Genomic DNA, 22876 nt, shown 5'->3' on the forward strand with positions numbered 1-22876 from the left:
GTGAAGTACTTGGTTTAATCTTCTGTTGTGGGAACTCTATTTTGGTTTTTGAGATTGTATAATGATTAATGTCCATATTCCATTTAAAGCATGTTCAAAGGTTTTTACTTGCTCATTTTGTAAGCATTTAATGTATTAGTAAGTGAATAAAAGTAAGGGGAATTATTAATAAAATTTTACTAATATAATTTGAGTACAAAATTAGCAGAATTTTTTGTTTGATTTAGGCTTCTAGATTAAAAAAAAAAGTCAATTTTGAAGCATTGTACTAGATTCTTAGCTTAACAAAATTTAGTTTGAAGATTTAAAACAAAGGAATAGATCATTCTTTATTTACACCAAACAAAGTAATTTATATTGAAGTATGTTTTATAACTTCTCCTGCTTAGTTTTGAATTTTTCTTTTTTTTTTGTGTGTATGTGTATAATGGTATGACACAATTTTCATTTTTGATATATTGAGAAATCTTACAATTTTTTATATGGCTATTGCATTTCTGATTTATTTGTTTTTTTAAATAATGAAGTCAACTTGAAATTTAATAGTTAAAACTAAGTTTTTTGTTAATTTAAAATCTTAGATATATTTACAACAAGTCACATCATGGAAATGTTTCTAAACAAAACAAATATTCTTATTGTTCACTCAGTTTCCTTTGTGTTAATTACACTGTTAATTTTGTCTACAGAAAAGCTCAGAAGTGTAAGGAACCATAAAAGTACGGATGGTTCCTTTATTAGGCATGAGAAGCTTATAAACACATTTATTTATTCTGTTTAAATGGACATTGTTTAAACTTCAGCTTTAATTTAAACTATTTTATTGTTCAACAACTCTTTCTAGTGCATAACCTCTTAAAGTAGAGTACTTGTTGGTTCCCATGTTAGATCATAAAATATTCAGTTCAACATTTACTGTGCTAGACTGTTTGAGTTTTGTGCCAGTTTACCAACTAATTTTAGTATAGGAGTGTGTCAGTGTACATATATTAAAATGTGAAGAAAATGTTTAGCTTCTTGAATCATTACTTGTGTATCGTCATCTGCATGAAACACTTAATGCATGAGTAAAACTGTAGCATGTTTCTGTGATTGTTATGCATGGTTTCCTTCCTCATTTACCAGTGTTCCAATATCCTTCTGGGGCTCAACTTCAGCGATCTCTCTCTGATAAGGTGAAAGTTTCAGGTACTGAACTTTGATTTGACTCAACCTGGAACTGAGTTTATATGTAACTATCATAAGGTAATAAATAGTTTCATGTTCATGACTTTTATACAATTCTGAGGGGAGGAGAGTTTCCATTCAACATAATAAGGTAATAGTTTCATGTTCATGACTTTTATACAGTTCTGAGGGGAGGAGAGTTTCCATTCAACATAATAAGGTAATAGTTTCATGTTCATGACTTTTATACAGTTCTGAGGGGAGGAGAGTTTCCATTCAACATAATAAGGTAATAGTTTCATGTTCATGACTTTTATACAGTTCTGAGGGGAGGAGAGTTTCCATTCAACATAATAAGGTAATAGTTTCATGTTCATGACTTTTATACAGTTCTGAGGGGAGGAGAGTTTCCATTCAACATAATAAGGTAATAGTTTCATGTTCATGACTTTTATACAGTTCTGAAGGGAGGAGAGTTTCCATTCAACATAATAAGGTAATAGTTTAAGGTTCAGGACTTTTATACAGTTCTGAAGGAAGGAGAGTTTGTATTTACAAACAAAGTAGTATAAAAGTTTTGGGTTCATAAGATTTATCCAGCTACATTACCATGTGGGTGTTTCTATTTAACTAACATAATAGTTATAGGTTTTAGAAATTGGTTTCAGTGAAAGCACATTATTTGATTCACTAAAGTTAAGTAAATGTTTGAGGTTTAGAATAGCTATTTGATTTTTGTGAGAGAAGCATAATTACTTTACTGATATATTCATTTTTTAATGTATTAAATGTTTGTCCTCCTTTTATATGTAAATACTTAAACAGTCAAGGAAAATAAAGATTGCATATGTTTAAAGTATTCTCAGAGTACAGGCTGTAGTGTTAGACATATTTTATATCCCTCATTATAGTCTCTATCGTGAGGGTTCTTTAATCTATGCATCATTAATTTATCTTTATTTGTTGTTTATTTGGGTTTGTTTTGTTTATTTGTATTTAGATTTTATTTTCAAAGACAGTATACAGATGTAACATATTACAAAACACCAAGTACGGTAACTAGAAAGTGATAAAACCTATTTTATATAAACCTCAGAGATGATATCTTGACAGCTAAAACTTGTAAATATTGGCTTACTTGACTGATATTCCATTCTTCAACTTTGTGGTATGTCAGCTATAAGTCTCTGTGGTATTGTGTTTCCTGAAAACTAATTAAATGTTGGTAGTACTGTTTACGTCATGTTATTAAATTGTGTGAAACTAACCGGTGCCTGTACTGTTGTGTTGCATGATACTGCATGTCCTGTTAACAGTTTCTAAGAAAGCCCACAAAATGTATCCTAGACAGCATGCCTATTCTGTGGACCAAACTAACTATGGATGGGGTGAGTTAAAGCTAAAAAAATACTTTTGTTTTGGTAAGAAATAAGTCTTTAGCTTACCTTATGGGGTATTATATCATAGGAGAATGTTTTTGTTCTGCTTTGTTTGTATGTCATAGGAGAATATTTCTGTTCTACTTTGTTTGTTGGTATTATTACTGTTTGAAACACCTGCTTGCTTAATTATATAAGGTGCCTAATTATTTTGAAATATGTGTATGGTGTTAGTGATGCTTTATTAACATGTTACATTTTGTGTTATACTTTTCTTAAAAGCATAATATTGTTAATGATAAGACTGCAAGCAGTATTTTCAACTGAACTTGTACCAAAGCTTGACCTGTAATTTGTTTATTTTTCTACACATGTAGTATTCCATATGGAATTGAAAGGTTTTGTGTACTAATCGAAAATTACCTCAGTGGAACATAATTGTTTAACAAGAAAAGAAAGTGTGTTTTAATGGGGAGTCCCAACCTTATTCCAGTTCAAGACTTACTATCATAATTTGCTCAATTATAAAATTACTTCAAAAAGCTACTGCCATACGAAGCAGTACTCAAATGTTTGGTAATAAAATATTTTAAAACCAACATTTTTTGTTTTAATTTACTCATGGATAGGCACCATGAGTGACAGTTAGGAATCGTTACAATAGAAAGCCTTTGAACTTTATAATTTTTACACTCATCTATCATTTCTAGTATTACTGATGCAGAATTATATACACTGTATGACTTAAAACTATCAGAAGGTGTTTATTTTTAAATTGGTGGAGTTACCACCAGATGTAGTTGTAAATAAAATAAACTTCAGCTGAATGTGAAAGCTAAACAGTAGCCATCAAATTTGTCTTGTTTGTTCAATTAGTGTTTTTAGTTGGTATAATTATCTATTATTGCTCAATGTAAATCTTGTTTGTGAAGTACCATTCCTCATGTGGCTAGTCCAAACCCCATTTTTGATACTGTATTTTCAATACCTGTCTTTATCCCAAACTTAATCTGATGAAATGGTATATTTTGGAATGATGGGTTGTTACCAGGATATAATTGTAGATCCAGTATATAGGAGGGTGATGGTTTGATGACTTGTAACAGATGTTTTTCCAACATCTTAGTACTTTTATTTGAAAATCCTTTTTTAATTTTCACTGTTGTGTATGAATGTTTTTTTTATAAATGTTGAGCCACTGATGTCAAATGGAACTTGGAATGGGTACTTTTCAAATAGACCAAATCTATTGGATTGTGTTTTTGAACAACGTATGGAACTCCTCTGAACATAAGTCTCTTATGAAAAATAACCAAATTAACTGTAAACTAGTTAGTGCAAATATGAGTTTCATTTTTGGTCTTGGCCACCTAAGTCAATCTGGCAACTCCAAGCATTTCTAACTGGTTTTAGTTGACTGTTTTGTTGGATTCTGTAATTTTAACAAAATTCTTGCAAAATATTTATTGATTTGAGGGTATGAATGTATAGATGGTTCCACTACAACTGGAGAGAAAGTCAAGTCAACAGAGAGTGGTGAGGTATCAGATTCTTCCCAGAGCAGCAAAGAGGTAAGCACTAACAAAGGTGTTTTAGTCAATACTTTGTGTATCTTTGCATGTCACTACTTGAAAAATTGAAATATTATTAACCTTAACGTTCAGTGTTGTCAGTTTTCAAACTTGAATTTTGTGATAAATTCTTTACATGGATGTTGATATCAATCATCTCATATTTATTAGCTCACTCAGAAAGTAATCAGTTAAGAAATGCAATCAACTTTGTGTGAAGCTTTATATAGGATTAATGAATTAGAGGATTAAATGAATTAAAAATAATTTTTATTAGCTGCTTTAGAATGAAACTGCCAAGTTTAACATGGTAAGAATTTGGGAAACCTTGGACTATAGTAAATGTCATCCATAAAATTTGTGGTAATAAGTGTTTTGTGCTTTTCTAACAGCTTTTTGATTTAATTGTTATTTAAATGTTCATATCTGAGGTTCAGTAACTCTGGTTTGGTAGATACTATCATTTTAGAAGTTGATCTACAGGTAAGCCTTTCCAGTCTTAGGATGCTTGGCCAGTGTGCCAAAGTAACCAGTGCAGACAAGATCTGAAAACCACAACATAAAATAAGCACTCATCTTTCTGTCTGTAATATGTTATCCTAATACCATATACACATTTTAACACACAAGTATCTGCCTTCTCCAATGTTATATTACTTTGTTACATTAACCCTATTGCCATTGGTATCTTTTACTGCAAAATACACAAAGCTTTATTGTCTTACATTTAGTATTTTCTTAAACTACTTTTTGTTTGTTATATCTGTTAGTATAGCATAAAACCTTAGCTAATAATCTACATTTTAATATTTTAAGTTCTTGTTTCAATAATGCAACATTTAAAAAATCTTGTATTTCTCTTAGTGAGACACATGAAAATATTTTCTCTTGGCATCTTGTCTTCTCTATTTTATCCATCACCCCTCTAAAAAGTGTGAAATTAATCTTAAATTCCTGACTGTAAAACTCATTACTCAGATAAACCATAATTTTTATAATTTGTAACCTTAATTTTGTTTGGTTACAGAGCTATCAAATAGAAAAATCTAATCCCTTCTGCCACACAAACATCTCACATCTTTTCTTTCAGGATTTGAGACAGTTCCCTTTTACATTTAATTATATGTTACATATTAACCATTAGAAAGTTGAGGTTGTCCTCTATTAAGTGAAATAGTGTATAATGTGTTCTGAACAAATAGGCATCAGTTTTACTCAGAGTACAATCTCTGTTCCCATGGGAAATCTAATGACTTACTTGAGTGAATTTGTAATGACTTTTGCAACTGAAAGGCTGCCAAGTGTTATGAAGATATACATGCTACATTGAAAGTTAGAAGTATTAAATATATGAATACTTTAAATGAGTAAAAAGAGATCTGTGGTTTGTCAAACTAGTGTGAAAACATTAAATGGCCACAAACAAAATGTTTTTGTATAAATACCTTGTCTTTATAGGTAATCACCACCTTTGATTAAAATTTTGATTTTTGTCGTCTTAACCAAACTCTTGATAAAGTAATGTTATAAAGTAGTGAAGTTTTAAATTATGAGAATTGTCAAAATCAACTGTCTTTATTTTGTGCTATTCTATTTATCTTTGTTTTTTTCTTTTCTTTCTGTAATAATATTAACTCTTACTGTCCACTAAACTGTTAGTAAAACATGATCCACTATCACCAATAACAGAAATTATGTATTATTTTATTTATGTAACTTTATTTAAACTTTAGGCCTAACTGTTGATTTTCAGGCATCTGTTGTAACTTGTATTGAGATATGATGGTATTGTATTATGTATAAGCCATAAAAAGTTAAAGAATGAACTTAATGATTCCTTGCTTGTACAAGTTAGTCAATAAAAATAGTAGTTTCTTCTGGGCTAATATGTCTAGATGCATGGACTGACTGACACACATTGTTCTTTTTACATACAAAAATGTGCAAATTAAACAACTTACTACTGTAATCTAATGAATCTCTAGTTTTATTCTCCAAATAGCTATACATTGTAAGACTAATATTGTCATGTTTCTGTGTGCAAGAGTTGCATTATTTTGTAACATTGCTAGTGTAAAGTGTGATCACTTCTGCCACTGAGATTTTTCCAAAAGTATTTTTGACAAGTCTTGCATGACTAACATTTTGTTTTCAGTACATTAAGCTACACTACAAATAAGGTAATGTTATGAGAAAGTTTTAAATTTCAAGTAAGTTGAAGATGTACAGAAATTCTGTGTTTTGGATGGAGGCAATTGTATATGTACTGTAATTTGAGAAGTGTTTTGCTTTTGACTCCTTGGCATTTGCACTTGGACCTACCAAGTATGGTGTAATTTACTAAGTATGATTTAGGAAGTATCCAGAAGTCTTTTTTTCCTTTATGTACCTAAAGTTCATAACTCCAGTGATAAACTAAATATAGCTCAGTAATTGTTGGTGGCTTTTAAAGGTATAGATGGGATTTCTCTAGTTTCTTTTGTTATATGGGTATACCTACTGTGTATGTAGTTTCAGTCATTACTGGCATGGTTGGAAGAAAAGCATACTTGTTCCCAAACCTTTTCAGTCATTTGAGGGATTTCCTACTTATTGATATAAGTGCTTCATAACAATACCTATCAACTGTCTGTGTTGTTATAAGATATCTAAATATACACATTGTTTCATTTTGTGTGTCAGTCAGAGGTAATCATGTCAAAGTATGCAAGGGAAGCTTTTCAAGAACAGAAAGAACAACTAACAAAGTGGTTGTGAATGCATCCATAGCCACAAACCCCAGTAAAGATAAAACAGCAGATAAAACTGTGACTTATTGCTACAAAACATCAGTAACTGAATCATATAAACAATTTAATAACTTTCACCAACCAACCTCTGACCGTGCATTACACAGGTACATCTCCTAGTGTATAATTGTTTATCTGATGCTTACTACAGTATTAATACCTTGTTTTAGGAATCAAAAGACTCAAAGAAAGACAAGAAGAAGAAAAAGGGGCTAAGGACACCCTCATTTTTGAAGAAACGTAAAGCCAAAAAAGAAGGAAAAGAAAAATCAACTTCCTAAGTACTGTTCACCCTTTTGACAGTAAGTAATACAAGGAATTTAAAGTATGTACATATCTGTAAATTAATTTTGTTTTCTTTTACTTTATATTTTGATTCTTCTGAGTATTTATGATTTTGAAAATATATTTGTTATTAGACAAAAGAATGAAGAATTATATATTTAAAGAGTTATGTAGATCAATTCATAAAACGGGTTGCAAAACACATAAGAACAAGTAAGTTATGTTTAATTTTATGCAGTTTTGTTTATTCCTAATATAAATCAAGGTATTTTGGTAATATATAGTTGGTAAAGTTTAAATGAAATTGATTGATTGGAGTGGAGAAAATTATGGATTTCATTTTTATGTTTAGTTGTTTTTACTTTGAATTATTTAGAATATTTCTTTTAGAATGTTAAACATCAGTGAAATGTTTATTTGTTTGACACACCTAATACATACAGTGTGACTGATTTTACAGAGGCACAGAAGAAATCTCCAGATGCAGGCTCTAAAGTTTCCTACATTTGGTATTTGCTGGAAGTCTTCCTGGCTATTGCTATTTTACTTTATGAACTCATCAGTTCTTGGCATATGGCAACTGTGTAATGTGTGTTCTTTAAAGCGTAGGAAAATAGTTACATGTAGTCTCCAGTGGATTTGCTCATTGTTTTTGTAGTATTCTTTTATATGCTCGCTTTTTAATTAAGCTATTGTTAAATTAATCATAAACTGTTGACAAGTGACTACATGCTTTACTATATAATAATTTCCAGGTAAGAGAAGTGAGGAAATTAATTTTGATGATTTGTTTTTAGCTAAACATGTATTGTCTGTGGATGGTTGTTAATATTTCAAATGTTTCTAGAATAATGCTGAAGATGTTATTCATGTTTTTAAATCAAGGAAATTATACTACAATATATGTTTACTTTTTATATGTTGTTATGGGGAATTATTGTGGTATCAGTGTATAATGTTAAAAATTTGTTTCTTTGGAGTTTATCCTTAAAAAAAAAAAAAGTAAAGCTATGCAAACATGTGGGACATAATTAAAGAGTTATTAAAAATTGGGACCAGGCCAGCTTGACTGTAGCTTGTCTGAGATACAGATGTTAGATGAAAAGCCCAAGTTTATTACATCCAAAAAAAATAACCCGAACAGCTAGTACCTCTTGTGATAAAACATTGCATTATAACTCTCGTAAATAGAAATGTACAAACAGCATATTTAGTTAGCTTGTATTATTAATGGTTTAATTCTTAGTTTTAGTTTCTTGCTTTGATCGAAAGATGAATGCTAATGATAAAACAGATAAAGTTGACAGTTGTAACTTGCATCATTCCAGAAGCATCACATAGGAAGACACCTGAAACTTGATCACAAAAAAACAACATAGAAACTCAGGGTTTTTAATTTGGAAAGCTTAGAAGTACCTCTAAGCTATTTTAGTTACCATGTGACTAATGTTCTAATTTTTTACGTATCCAGAGAAAATTCAAAGAATGGTTATTGTCAAATTATATGTATATAATCTTCCTTTTTAAAATACAAAAATAACTCCAATTTTTTGTGGGTTCTTTTCCTATGGTGTGGTGATGAACTTGGAACTGCATTGGAAAGTTGGGTCTGTGTGAGAAATTTTTTTTCTATCTAGTGTTATCTTGAGCTTTAAATGCAAATTTGATCAAACCTGCTATAGGATAACATGAATTTTTATCAATAATTTTTCAGGTTTCAGTGTTTTGCAGGATTGTAATAAATAATGAATGTATATAAGATATGCCATGTATTATATTGAACGTGCAAAGCCTTCCAGCTTAGTGACATAACAATTAATCACGCCCTCACTTATGTAACCATATTAACAGAAGGGAGATATTTATTGGAATAGTGCCTTAAATACTTTAGTCATAAAAAGATGTGTTGGAAGTTGTTATCACTCTTGTTCTGCTTTCTCTATTAGTCCATGTAGTTTAGTTTTCAGTTTCTTATCTGCTGAGTTAGGAAAAACATAAGACAGTAGAAATATGCTTTAAAATATTTTCAGATATCTAGAACATAATATTATGCTGAATAAAAGGAACTTGAATATCTCGTATGTCGTGTTACCATCTGCTGTGTGACATTATGGCTTCAGGTGTAACTAGTTATGTACTTTAAAATACTCTGATGCTTTTTTTGTCCCATCAACTTAGAAAGTGGACAGTTGTACACTTTGGTTAGTTTTGCTTATGTTATTGAATAAGGAAGAAATTGAGAAACTAAAACTCAAAACGTTCACTTGCTAAATTTTAATAGTCAATATAAAGTGATAAAATACTGTCATGTTTGTAAACATTAATGTCAACCATTAGTTTTGTGTAATTTTACTTTTAGTAGGGGTGGGTGGGTGGGTGGCACAGGGATCTTTCATTTTAATACGCATAATAGTGATTGGCCACATTTTTTCAGTATTACTTTATAATTTTAGATATGAATAAAGCAATGAATGCATAATTTACTGTCTCATTGTGGATTTTTATTACCCTGTACGAACACAAGACATCATAACATTCTAGACAATTTTGTCATCATGAAAACCAGTATAGCATAGTAAGTAATACATTTTTTAAGGCTAAAAACAATGGCATATTCTATATTATACCTAGTCTTTAAGGGTAGAAAAGAGTATGATACTGTACATACAGTTAAGATAAAACGATTGTATAACGTTTTTACTACATACTCATCAAAGTTAAGACAGCATTATATTGTAAACAATAGTTTTTAAAGTTAAAAGACAGTATCACACTAAATAATATGCTGTTCTTAAGATAAAGTACAATAAAACATTGTAAATGAAGCATAATTCTCAAGAATAAAAGTAAAACACTAAATAATATATAGTGTTCATAGATAAAAGTGTGACCTTGTAGATAATACATAATCCTGAAAGATAACGATAGGATAACATTCTAATTATGTAACTCTCAAGGCTAAAAAACCGTCTGGATCAGTGGTTCTCGATTGTTTATTTTATCTTCACGGATCATAGTGTTTGTTATCTATACAGCACATTGCTACTTCCTTTCCGTAATTATGAAACCTTTCTAAGAACCACAAATTAAGAATCGCTATTTTAGAAAGTACTTGTGTGGTAATATTGTCAACTGTTATACCAAGATGTCTTGGTTCACCTAACATTATTGGTGTATAAACGATAAGAATTACGCCAAATATTTGTTACTGTTTATTACACCTATTGTACACACGTTAAGAAAAAATACCCGGATTGTTAGACAACAGTCTTAGAGATAACGGTTGTAGTTTCAAGGAAATACTGGTTGCAATAGCTTTACTTGTCCAGTTTACCTGCGTTGTCAAATGAATCTTCACGTACGTTAGTGAGGAGAGTTTGAAATAAACATGAAAGACAAATAAAGAAGGGACAAATACGTGCAGAGATCACCAATAAAGTGTCTGATTTTTGACTAAAGAAGAGACCTATACCTTGGCAAGCAAGAACGTTATTTTATGGTATATAGCTTGAAAACTATAGATACAGAATGATTTTTTTTATCACATATAAGCAGTCTGTGTAGAATGGAGATGGACAACTCAAGCACTCTGAGAAAGATGCAAGTGGACATGCCTGTTCTTTAAGGTTGCGTTTAGTAGCCCAAAAGTAATCGGCATGGATAAATCTGTCTTATGGTTAAGTTAAGTAGCTCAGAACTGTAAATATTGATATGTCTGTTCCTCGTGCATAAGATAAGCATCCAAAGAATTGTAGACGTGAATGCCTGTTTCTCAAGTTAAGCAGTTCGGAATTGAAGATATTTATGTGTCTGTTCCTCAAGTAAAGCAACTAAGAACTGTAGACAGATACATTTGTTCTTCAAATTAAGTATCCCAGAATTGTAGACATTGATATGTCTGCTCCTCATTTTTGAGTTAAGCAATCTGGCTGGAATGCTATGATGTAAAAAAAAAAAACAAAACGCAAACATCTCTTCTTAAAATATATAATACGTGCATCATTATTTGCAGCTTTTAATGTAACGTAATTAATATTTTAGAATTTCATCATTGGTTCTACTATGGAACAAGTAGATTAAAAGATAGTGTACGGGTAACAAAATGACCCAGTAATTATATTAAACTGCATCTACTTTATTGATGATAGTTCATATTGAAGGTAGAAGCACTTTGTCTTTACTTTGGTTTGCCATTCAGTCCAAATTAGACCGTTTGTATTTGTATGTTGTGTTTCAAGATGTTTAAGAATTCAACTACCTCATCTTTGGCTGCCATGAAGTTCAATTTCTAGAAAAGATATACATTATCCAATATATAGTTTTTGTTTGTATGTGCCTAAACCAACCAGCGAAGTTTTGTGTTACTAGATATATTCAATCACACACACCTAGGCCTAGCATGGCCAAGCAGCTAAGGCGCTCAACTCGTAATCTGAGGTTTGCGGGTTCGAATCCCCGTCACACCACACATGCTCTTTCAGCTGTGTGGGTGTTATAATGTGATGATCAATCCCACTGTTCGTTTGTGAAAGAGTAGCCCAAGAGTTGGCAGTGGGTAGTAATAACTAGCTACTTTCAATCTGGTCTCACGTTGCTAAATTAGGGACGGATTTCTCTCCTGTAGCATTTTGCGAAATTCAAAAACAAACACGATCCCTTTAGCCTAATCTAATGAGTAGAATATATTGTGCTAGTGTAATACATTATATTTGGCCAATAAACTACAGGTGGCCCAAAATTATATTTCCTATTCTAAAATTTAATAACCATATAAGTAAGGAAATATATGTATGTAGTTTTCAATAACTTCTAACCCAAATCAACCAGGTGTTTTTTTTGTGTGTGTGGATAAAATGGCGTGATGCGTCACTTGGGTTGTAAAGACTAAATCAGTGGCTGGTGTAGCTTAATTACAGATGCCAGCACATGAAGGAAATACAAGAGTATGAAGGATATTGTGCATTCCACGCCTGTAGAAAATATCACAAAGTTTAATCTCAGGATAACGGAAGCCACTGTAGCTGTGGGCATGTTGAAGCGAACGTGGACTGAAATTGATTGTCGGTTAGACGTGTTGAGAGCTATTGATGATTCACACCTTGAAGTCTACTGGCGTGTGAATAAAAACTGTTTAACTACAATATGTTGAAAATATATATTATATATTAATACAATTTGATTCAGTGATTTGTAGTGTTACCTAACATTACATATTAATACAATTTGATTCACTGATATGTAGTGATATCCATACGTTACATATTAATACAATTTGATTCAGTGATTTGTAGTGTTACTTGACATTACATATTAATATAATTTGATTCAGTGAATTGTAGTGTTATCTAGACATTACATATTACTTCAATTTGATTCACTGATACTGATATGTAGTGATATCCATACGTTACATATTAATACAGCTTGATTCAGTGATTTGTAGTGTTACCTAACATTACATATTAAAAAAATTTGGTTCACTGATATGTAGTGATATCCATATGTTACATATTAATACAGCTTGATTCAGTGATTTGTAGTGTCATCCAGACATTGCATATTAATACAGTTTGATTCAGTGATTTGTAGTGTTATCAAAGCATTACATATTAATACAGTTTGATTCAGTGATTTGTAGTGTTATCTAAGCATTACATATTAATACAGTTTGATTCAGTGATTTGTAGTGTTATCCAAGCATTACATATTAATACAGTTTGATTCAGTGATTTGTAGTGTTATCCAGGCATTACTTATTAATACAGTTTGTATGTGTATTTGTTGAGCTATTTTGACAATACAATTCTGTACAAGTATTTTCTTGGAAATTTAAGTTATTTATCTGAAGACTTTTCCATCCAGGATCTTGAGTACCACTTTATATTTTGTGTACTTTGAGAATGTATACTGTTCAAAGAACCAATCAGTGTAAGCAAAGGATTATGTGTCAACCATACTACATCTGTTATGGCGTAACATTGCCACGAGAAGAAAAAGTTCTATTGAATCACAGTAATCATTTTAAAACACAAACACAATATGTAGTGTATCATCATAAATTTTGTAATCATAGTATTGAAATACCTCAAAATCAAGACTACGTGTAATTTGCAAGATTACGAGTTAAGAAAGTTGGCGGTTAAAACGAATGTAATTTACTTCTAACAAATACGGAAAGCTTTATAATTCACACTAAAATATGTTTTTATAAACAGTAATTCGACTTGGCTCGATGTGGGTTAATTTTTCTTAAGCTAGATAATCTAAAGAATTTGAGAAATATTGCCATTATGAGTTACCAAAATATATAAATAGGGGGACTGGACAGTTTCGATTTCAAAATTTTATTCGGGAATTATAAAAACTTTCAATTAACTCTAAAACAATTTCTGATAACACAGAAAACTTAGTTTTGGAAATTGAGCGAAGTAAATATATACATATATATATATAGGATAGTTAACAGATTTTCGGGTTCTCAGAACCCTACTTTAATCATACGAGACCCGAGACCCGCGTCTAAGCAAACAGCACCATGTAAAACGGTGAAACATGTTAAAATCGATAAAGCACTTAAAAACGTTACAAAACAAGGCCAAAACTGGTATGCTCTCATGTTCAAACAAATACTCCAATTCTGAAAGTCCAAAGTACATGTGTAAGATTACAAACAATGTCTGTGAAGGCTTTTACAGGAAAAGAATAAATGTAAGAAAAGAGAACATGTACGAGCGCCCTCTCATATATTTTTTTTTTTTTTTTCTTGTCTTTCAAAATTTATTATATATGCTGTAGTTGCACATTTTGATAAAAGTTGAGATTGGTTTTGTTTGTTTTGAATTTCCAACGAAGCTACAAGAGGGCTATCTGCGCTAGTTGTCCCTAATTTAGAAGTTAAAGACCAGAAGGAAGGCAGCTAGTCATCACCACCCACCGTCAACTTTTAGGCTACTCTTTTGCCAAGGAATAGTGGGATTGACGGTCACATTATAACATCCCCACGGCTGAAAGGGCGAGCATGTTTTGTGGGACGGGGATACGAACCCGCGACCCTCGGATTACAATTTGAGTGTCTTAACCATCTGGCAGCGCTGAGCCAAAGGTTAAGAAAAAAATGACCTTGACACTCCTGATCAGTACAAAATAATATATTTCTATTTAAACCAACGTTTCGCCTTTGCGGCTTCTTTAGGGTTGATATAAATAATTGTATATTATGCATGTGTGTGTTTTTATAACACAGCCACATCGGGCTATCTGCTGAGTCCACTGACGGGAATTGAATATCTGATTTTAGTGTTGTAAATCCGAGTATATTATGTATATTAACCCTATTAACAGCAAAGGCGAAACATAGGTTTGATTAAAAATTTATTATTTTATATTTATCTGGAGTGTAAACGTCGTTTTTTTCTTAAATTTTATCAAAAGAAGCAAAACTTTCTCTGGTTGGTTGTTTTGAATTTCGCGCAAAGCTACTGGAGGGCTATCTGCGCTAGCCGTCCTTAATTTAGCAATGTAAGACTAGAGGGAAGGCAGCTAGTCATCACCACCCTCTGCCAACTTTTAGGCGATTATTTTACCATCGAATAGTGAGATTGACCATCACATTGTAACGCCCCACGCTGAAAGGGCGAGCATGTTTGGTGCAACCGGGATTCGAACCCGCGACCCTGGGATTATGAGTCGAACGCCTAAACATGCTTGGCCATGCCGGGCCGCTTCCTCTGGATTCATTAGAAAAATTAAATTATTTTTAAGAGAGAGTCAGATCTAAATGAAAAGAAAAACAATAAATATTTATATTTGTTATAAAACATTCGTATTAGGCCTATTATATTTAATTTTTACTATTTAGTTTTATTTTGTTTTAGAAACCCAAATTATCATGGAGGTATCAGAAGAACACATATGGCATATAATGTTTTACAAGTTCAAAAAAGGGAAAAGTGCCCCGAAGCTACGCGAAGCATTCAAGAAGTGTACGGCAATAACATTCTGAATGTGAGAAAGTGTCAAAGATGGTTCAATAAGTTTAGAGCTGGTAATTGCAGTTTGACAGATGTAGCTCGCACTGGGAGCCATGTTGAGTTTGGTAATGACCTGATTGCAGCAACACTTGAAGAGGATTGTACTGTAACTGTTGAAGAATTAGCCCAGAAACTCAGTTCATCTCCTTCCGCTGACCATCGATATTTGCAACAACTTGGTAAAGTTTTAAAGCTGGGAAAATGGGTACCACATGAGCTGTCAGCTGATAATCTAAAAGAACTAGTAGACATCTGCACATCTCTTCACTCTCGTAAATATCAAGCTTCGTTTTTGAACCGCCTAGTAACTGGAGATGAGAAATGGGTACTCTATCAAGATTTTAAGCGCCACCGATAATAGGTTAGTGCAAGAGAACCATTTACACCACAGCCAAAAGCAAACCTGCACCCTGGGAAGGTTTTGCTTAGTGTTTGGTGGGATAAATGTAGTGTAATACACTTTGAGTTGTTACAACCAAACAAGACAATCACTGCCGAGAGATATTGTCAGCAACTGGATCGACTGAACACTGCAATATATATATAAAAGATACCTGCTTTGGTGAATCGGAAAGAGGTTGTTTTCCACTATGACAATATACATCCTCACAATACTAGGATCACTTTCAGAAAAACTGAAGAGCTTAACTGGGAGAAACTTTTCCATCCTCCCTTATTCTCCTGATCTTACTCCTTTAGATTACCATCTTTTCAGAAGCTTGTAACATTATCTGGAGTAACTTCCCCGTCCTCCCTTATTCTCCTGACCTTACTCCTTTAGATTACCATCTTTTCAGAAGCTTGTAACATCATCTGGAGTAACTTCCCCGTCCTCCCTTATTCTCCTGACCTTACTCCTTTAGAGTACCATCTTTTCAGAAGCTTGTGACATCATCTGGAGTAACTTTCCCGTCCTCCCTTATTCTCCTGATCTCACTCCTTTAGATTACCATCTTTTCAGAAGCTTGTAACATCATCTGGAGTAACTTTCCCATCCTCCCTTATTCTCCTGATCTTACTCTTTTAGATTACCATCTTTTCAGGAGCTTGTAACAACCTCTGAAGTAACTTTCCCATCCTCCCTTATTCTCCTGACCTTACTCCTTTAAATTACCATCTTTTCAGAAGCTTTAACAGCCTCTGGAGTAACTTTCCCATCCTCCCTTATTCTCCTGATCTCACTCTTTTAGATTACCATCTTTTCAGAAGCTTGTAACAACCTCTGGAGTAACTTTCCCATCCTCCCTTATTCTCCTGATCTTACTCCTTTAGATTACCATCTTTTCAGAAGCTTGTAACATCATCTGGAGTAACTTTCCCATCCTTCCTTATTTTCCTGATCTTACTCCTTTAGATTACCATCTATTCAGAAGCTTGTAACATCATCTGGAGTACCTTTCCCATCCTTCCTTATTTTCCTGATCTTACTCCTTTAGATTACCATCTTTTCAGAAGCTTGTAACATCATCTGGAGTAACTTCCCCGTTCTCCCGTATTCTCCTGACCTTACTCCTTTAGATTACCATCTTTTCAGAAGCTTGTAACATCATCTGGAGTAACTTTCCCATCCTCCCTTATTCTCCTGATCTTACTCTTTTAGATTACCATCTTTTCAGGAGCTTGTAACAACCTCTGGAGTAACTTTCCCATCCTCCCTTATTCTCCTGACCTTACTCCTTTAAATTACCATCTTTTCAGAAGCTTTAACAGCCTCTGGAGTAACTTTCCCATCCTCCCTTATTCTCCTGATCTCACTCTTTTAGATTACCATATTTTCAGAAGCTTGTAACAACCTCTGGAGTAACTTTCCCATTCTCCCTTATTCTCCTGATCTTACTCCTTTAGATTACCATCTTTTCAGAAGCTTGTAACATCATCTGGAGTAACTTTCCCATCCTTCCTTATTTTCCTGATCTTACTCCTTTAGATTACCATCTATTCAGAAGCTTGTAACATCATCTGGAGTACCTTTCCCATCCTTCCTTATTTTCCTGATTTTACTCCTTTAGATTACCATCTTTTCAGAAGCTTGTAACATCATCTGAATGAAAAACAGTTTGCTTCTATACATGAGTTAAAAAAATAGCCTTTGTACCTTTTTTTCTCAAAATCACCTAATAAGTGTGGTATTGAAAATATTTTGAAATGTTAGCAAACAGTTAATGAAAGTGATGGATAATTGGTTAAAGTTATTATTTGAGTTCTTTTTTCTCCTTTTAAACCTTAGTGTTACAAACGACATTACAGAAAAGGTTTGTTTGTTTGTTTGTTTTTTGAATTTCGCACAAAGCTACTCGAGGACTATCTGTGCTAGCCGTCCCTAAGTTAGTTGTGTAAGACTAGAGGGAAGACAGCTAGTCATCACCACCCACCGCCAACTCTTGGGCTACTTTTTTACCAACGAATAGTGGGATTGACCGTCACATTATAATGCCCTCACGGCTGGGAGGGCGAGCATGTTTGGCGCGACGGGAATGCGAACCCGCGACCCTCATAGTACGAGTCGCACGCCTTAACGCGCTTGGCCATGCCATAAAGAAAAGGTAAAAACCCTGCAACTCAAGTGCTTTCGAAAGTTAGATGTTTCTTTCTTTCACAATCATATACTTACAAAAATTATGCAGTTATTATAAGAAAAGTGAAGAAAATCTAAATATTAAATTAACTACATCTAACAGGCGTAAATGTATTTTTATTTTTCTTTCTTTCTTCCCCATCGCACCAAACATGCTCGCCCTTTCAGCCGTGAGGGCTTTATAATGTGACGGTCAATTCCACTATTGGTTGGTAAACGTGTAGCCCAAGAGTTGGCGGTGGGTGGTGATGACTAGCTGCCTTCACTCTGGTCTTACACTACTAAATTAGGGACGTCTAGCGCAGATAGCCCTCGTGTAGCTTTGCGCGAAATTAAAACAAATATTCTTTTTTTTCAGAATTAAGTATCAGTGTTGTGAAAGTTCATATAAAATGACATCAAATTAAAATTTTGAAGTACTAAAATTTTATCACAAAACGAGTTAACGTTTATTTTCACGCGGAGTTTTACGGGTAAATTCGTTAATCTAGTGGGTCATACTTTTGTTTTCATCTGAAACCCACAGAGGGCAATGCATACAATAGATTGAAATTCCTTTAACTTGCGCATTGGAGCTATAGTTTTCAAAAACGTAACAAGGTTTGTTGAGTCGGAAAATCTGCGAATAAGGCTTAAAAATTACTTTTTTTGTCATTTCTATGTATTCGTTTAAACATAAGTATATCAATATATAAAGAATGTGTACTTTTCAACAATATTACATATTTTAAAACAACATTGACAATTTTTCTAAAGTGTCACTGCTTTCAAATATTTTCCCAATTAATACGTATCATACTTGATAGCTTGCGCAAGAAACAAATTTGTCACAGTTCATCTGTTGGTCTACCCATGACAATAAGTCACTGGAGTCATTAAGGGTAGATTATCGTTAGTTACTTGAAAAACTTAATTTACAGTACCTGACACTTCAGACGTTTCATACCATTTAGTCTCTCTCTCTCCATATATATGTGTGTGTGTGTGTGTGTGTTTGGCTTGGTTATTAGAAATTACATGAACGGCCAATTACTGTTCACTTATACAGACAGCAGTAAGCTTTGAACTCATCACAGATGGTCATAACTTGATAATCCTGTTCTTTGAAACATTGTTTATCCTCTGTGGCCTCTTCACAACATTGACTCTAATTCGATTTTTTTTTCTCTCTGAATTTAACAAAAACCAAATTGGTTTTGTTTCTTTGGAGTTAAACACATTACTACAAAATGGGCTATCTCTGCTCTGGTTACCATGGATATCGAAACCCGGTTACTAGCGGTACAAGTCTACAGACATGTCTCTGTGCCACTGGAGAGAAGGAAGGACTCCAAATTGGAATCTGAAGTTTAAATTTTTGTGTGTATGTCTAGGATATTTCTTCAAAGTTACACAAGGAATATTTACGTTAGCCGTCTATAATTTTTGAACTAGAGGCTAGATGGAAGGCGAACAGCCAACAGTGTTTATCGTCAGCTCTTAAGCTACTCTAATCAATAGTGATATTCCATTGTCACTTTCATAAAGCAGCCACAGCTTGAAAGTTTGGATCGCAATTTATTATTATTATTTATTTACGGAATCTTGAACTCTCAGATGGAAAGTTTGGCACGCTATAACCATAACAAACTTGTCAGGCATAAGTGAGTTTTTTTGACACTAACTTCTCGACGGTCTGACTTTTGAAAAGTAATACCTTTTATCTTTCAACTATTATAATGGTGGATTCTCTACAAGCTGACTGAATAACTTTCAAACTTAATCATATAAGACGAATGTGAAAGAGGCCTAGCATCAATCTTCATCACATGAATGAGTAAAGAAAAGCTTCAACATCAATATTTATCTTCAGGATTGCTATGAAAGAGGCCCAAAAGTGCATTCATTTCTACGATAAGTTGGAGTGTATCTTAAATCATCCCTTACCGTTTCTAACAATATTTTGATGGGTAAGTATGATACGAAATGTATACTTCTACTTGATATCACTGATATTTTATGTTTCGAAAGAAATATTAACCCAGCTGATAAGGCCAAACTACAGATCACGTTGCTAATAGGGCCTCTTATTTTAATAACACAAAAACTCAAATTCAATTTTAAAAACAAACTTTAGAATTATGACATAATTTCTGGAAAGATGAAACCAAGCCAATAAAATTATTTTTAATCATTTCCAGGTAACAGTATAAGATAGAAACCTTGTCTTAATTCTACCTGACTTACATTAAGTCTGTGAAGTTGATATATGACAATCACATCCTAAATAACAGTTTGTTGTAATAAACAGATTAACTTTTGGATTTCTAGTTGTTGGTTTAAAAACTTTATTGGGCCAGGCATGGCCTATCGCGTTAAGGCGTGCGCTTCATAATCTGAGGGTCGCGGGTTCGCGCCCGAGTCGCGTCAAACATGCTCGCCCTCCCAGCCGTGGGGGCGTTATAATGTGACAGTTAATCCCACTTTTCGTTGGTAAAAGAGTAGCCCAAGAGTTGGCGGTGGGTGGTGATGACTAGCTGCCTTCCCTCTAGTCTTGCACTGCTAAATTAGGAACGGCTAGCACAGATAGCCCTCGAGTAGCTTTGTGCGAAATTCCAAAACAAAAAAACTTTATTTCATGTTTTAAAACCTCTCTAGGTGTTCAAACAGTGGCTTTTAAGACCGTATTTAACAGGTAGGAACATTGAATTTTAAGGCTATATTTAATACGTACAAAAGTTGGGTTTCAAGGCTATATTTAACACGTACAAATATTGGATTTTAAGGCTGCATTTAACATGTACAACACTACACCACACCAAAGTAGTAAGCTTTGTGGACTGATGAAAAAACAGATGTTTATTCTACTAAATAACAACAGTAGCGTAGGTTTTTCTCTGTTCACACTATTTTGATTATAATATGTGATATTGTTCAATCGAAGAATGTATATCTGTACTAGGCGTGTCAAGCGTTAAAAGCTAAACTCTAACTATTACAAGCAAAGTACATAATGCAGTTTTATTATTGTTGTTGCTCTCTCAGATATACAGTTTGATAGTTTTACAATCTTCAGTATTTTCACTATATAACTATATTAATTTGTTCTTTTGTTCACACGCCACCCAGTGGCGCAGCAGTACGGCTGCAGACTTACAATGCTAGAAACTGGGTTTTTATAACCGTGGTGGGCAGAGCACATAAAGTCCAATTTGTATCTTCGTGCTTAATTACAAAGAAACTAACATCCTCTGTTCATTAAATGCTGAACTACATATCTAGAAATATCAGTGTACAAAGATTGATCCAAGTATAAAGTAGAGTCACTATTCAGGTTTTTTGTCACACACGAAGTATTGCCATTCACCATCGACTGATCTAGGAATAAACCTGTGTAATTATTCACCATTCGTTTACATGAGGAATGCTCTTATTCCAAATAGTTAAGATTAAACGTGAGGTATTTCATTTCACAAAGTTGGGTCTAAACGTAAAGTGCTCTATTCTACAAGGTTAGGACTAAAAGTGAAGTGCTATAAAGTTAAGAATAAACGTGAGGTGCTCCATTCTACAAAGTTAGGACTAAACGTGTGTGTGTGTTTCTCTTATAGCAAAGCCACATCGGGCTATTTGCTGAGCCCACCGAGGAGAATCGAACCCCTGATTTTAGCGTTGTAAGTCCTTCGATTTACCGCTGTACTAGTGGGGAGCAGGACTAAACGTAAAGTGCTCTATTCTACAAAGATAGGAATAAACGTGAAATATATTCCCAAAGTTAGACGAAGCGTAAAGTACTTCCATTCTACAAAGATTGAAAGATATAAGACTTATAATTCTAGAAAGAAATATGTTTATAATAATTACACTGGAAGAATCTCTGAACTTTTTTTAAAAAAGAAAATAATAAAACTTTCCTTTTTAAAGAAAAACCATTGTTATAAAAAATGCAAAATCCATATTTTATTGAAAATAAATCAAATTAATTGAGTTTTGTAGTATAACCCTAGTAACATACAAAACAAATAAGTTATTAATTTATCATATATTTCGTTTCACACTTGTAGGGCCTTAGCACGAGCTGGTGGATATGATGCTCAAAGTGCAATCTGTAGATCGCAAGTTCAAATCCCGTCACCGAACATGTTTGTCTTTTCAGTTGTGAGAGCGATATATAATGTCACAGCCAATCTCATTATTCGTCAGTAGAGAGCAGCTAAAGAGTTGGCGGTGGGTGTTGTTGATAGCTACCTTGCATTAAGATTATAACTGCTAAATTAAAGCAGATAACCCTCGCGTAGTTTTGCAAAAAATCTAACAAAAACGAAGGAACAATATATTCCCAGGATGGATATGTGTCCCAATGTTAAAATCCGATGCTCGATTATTCGCTGTGGATAAAGCCCAAATAAACCGTTGTGTGTAACCTTCCGCTTAACAAACAAATCTGTACTATAATGGTAACTGAAGTGGCAAAAATGCATTTATTATAACTTAAAGCAATTCAGTTCAAAAATAACTATTCAGTACTTTAAGTTATAAGAAATGCACTTTTGTCATTACAGTTACCATTATAGTACAGATTAGTTTGTTAAGCGGAAGGTTACACACAACAAGTTATCTGTGCTTTATCCACAGCAAAGAATCGACTCCCGGATTTTAACATTGGCATACAGATGCAATATTTACATGTATGTACTTATCCATATATTGTTTAGAGTATTAGCTAATAGCCCAAACCACGTTGTATAAACTATTCCACAAGTGTGTAACTCTGAGAATTAATTTTGTCTTTTAATAGTGTTGACTTGGGTTTTCAAAGCTTGTTTTATTACTATTTAATATTCATATTTACATTTTGAGCTGTTTGTTCCATTTCTCAAAGGAACTAATGTAGGAAAATGGACAAAACCTGTAACAATTTCAAAGACTTTTAGAAAATCTTCCTTAGTTCCATTTCTTTTAAAAGAAAATACACAGAAATCTAACTTCCTCTTGTATGTAATTCCTTCAAGCGATTCAGTTTAAAGATAACTATTCAGTACTTTAATAAATACATTTACTACCATTTATTTTACCATGTATTTTAAAGGTGTATGAGCTC

At 33.1% G+C, this 22876-nt stretch overlaps 1 protein-coding gene across 13 annotated transcripts in view; it reads left to right on the plus strand.

Moving 5' to 3' along the window:
- LOC143223693 (protein hu-li tai shao-like) overlaps positions 1–9670 on the plus strand; it is a 71953-nt gene extending 62283 nt beyond the window's left edge. For 5 of the 13 annotated variants that reach the window (XM_076452012.1, XM_076452000.1, XM_076452002.1 and 2 more), the window contains exons 13-17: positions 1126–1188; positions 2484–2555; positions 4038–4117; positions 7077–7208; positions 7652–8096. In XM_076452012.1, the coding sequence (XP_076308127.1) occupies positions 1126–1188; positions 2484–2555; positions 4038–4117; positions 7077–7187 (326 nt within the window). In that variant the 3' untranslated portion in view covers positions 7188–7208; positions 7652–8096. Of the gene's footprint in view, positions 1–1125; positions 1189–2483; positions 2556–4037; positions 4118–7076; positions 7209–7651 lie in introns of all 13 variants that reach the window. The other 8 variants (XM_076452009.1, XM_076452011.1, XM_076452007.1 and 5 more) reach the window with 3 other exon arrangements.
- The last annotated feature ends 13206 nt before the right edge of the window (positions 9671–22876 follow it).

The sequence above is a fragment of the Tachypleus tridentatus genome, chromosome 8, assembly GCF_004210375.1.
Source record: "Tachypleus tridentatus isolate NWPU-2018 chromosome 8, ASM421037v1, whole genome shotgun sequence".
NCBI classification, from domain to species: Eukaryota; Metazoa; Arthropoda; class Merostomata; order Xiphosura; family Limulidae; genus Tachypleus; species Tachypleus tridentatus.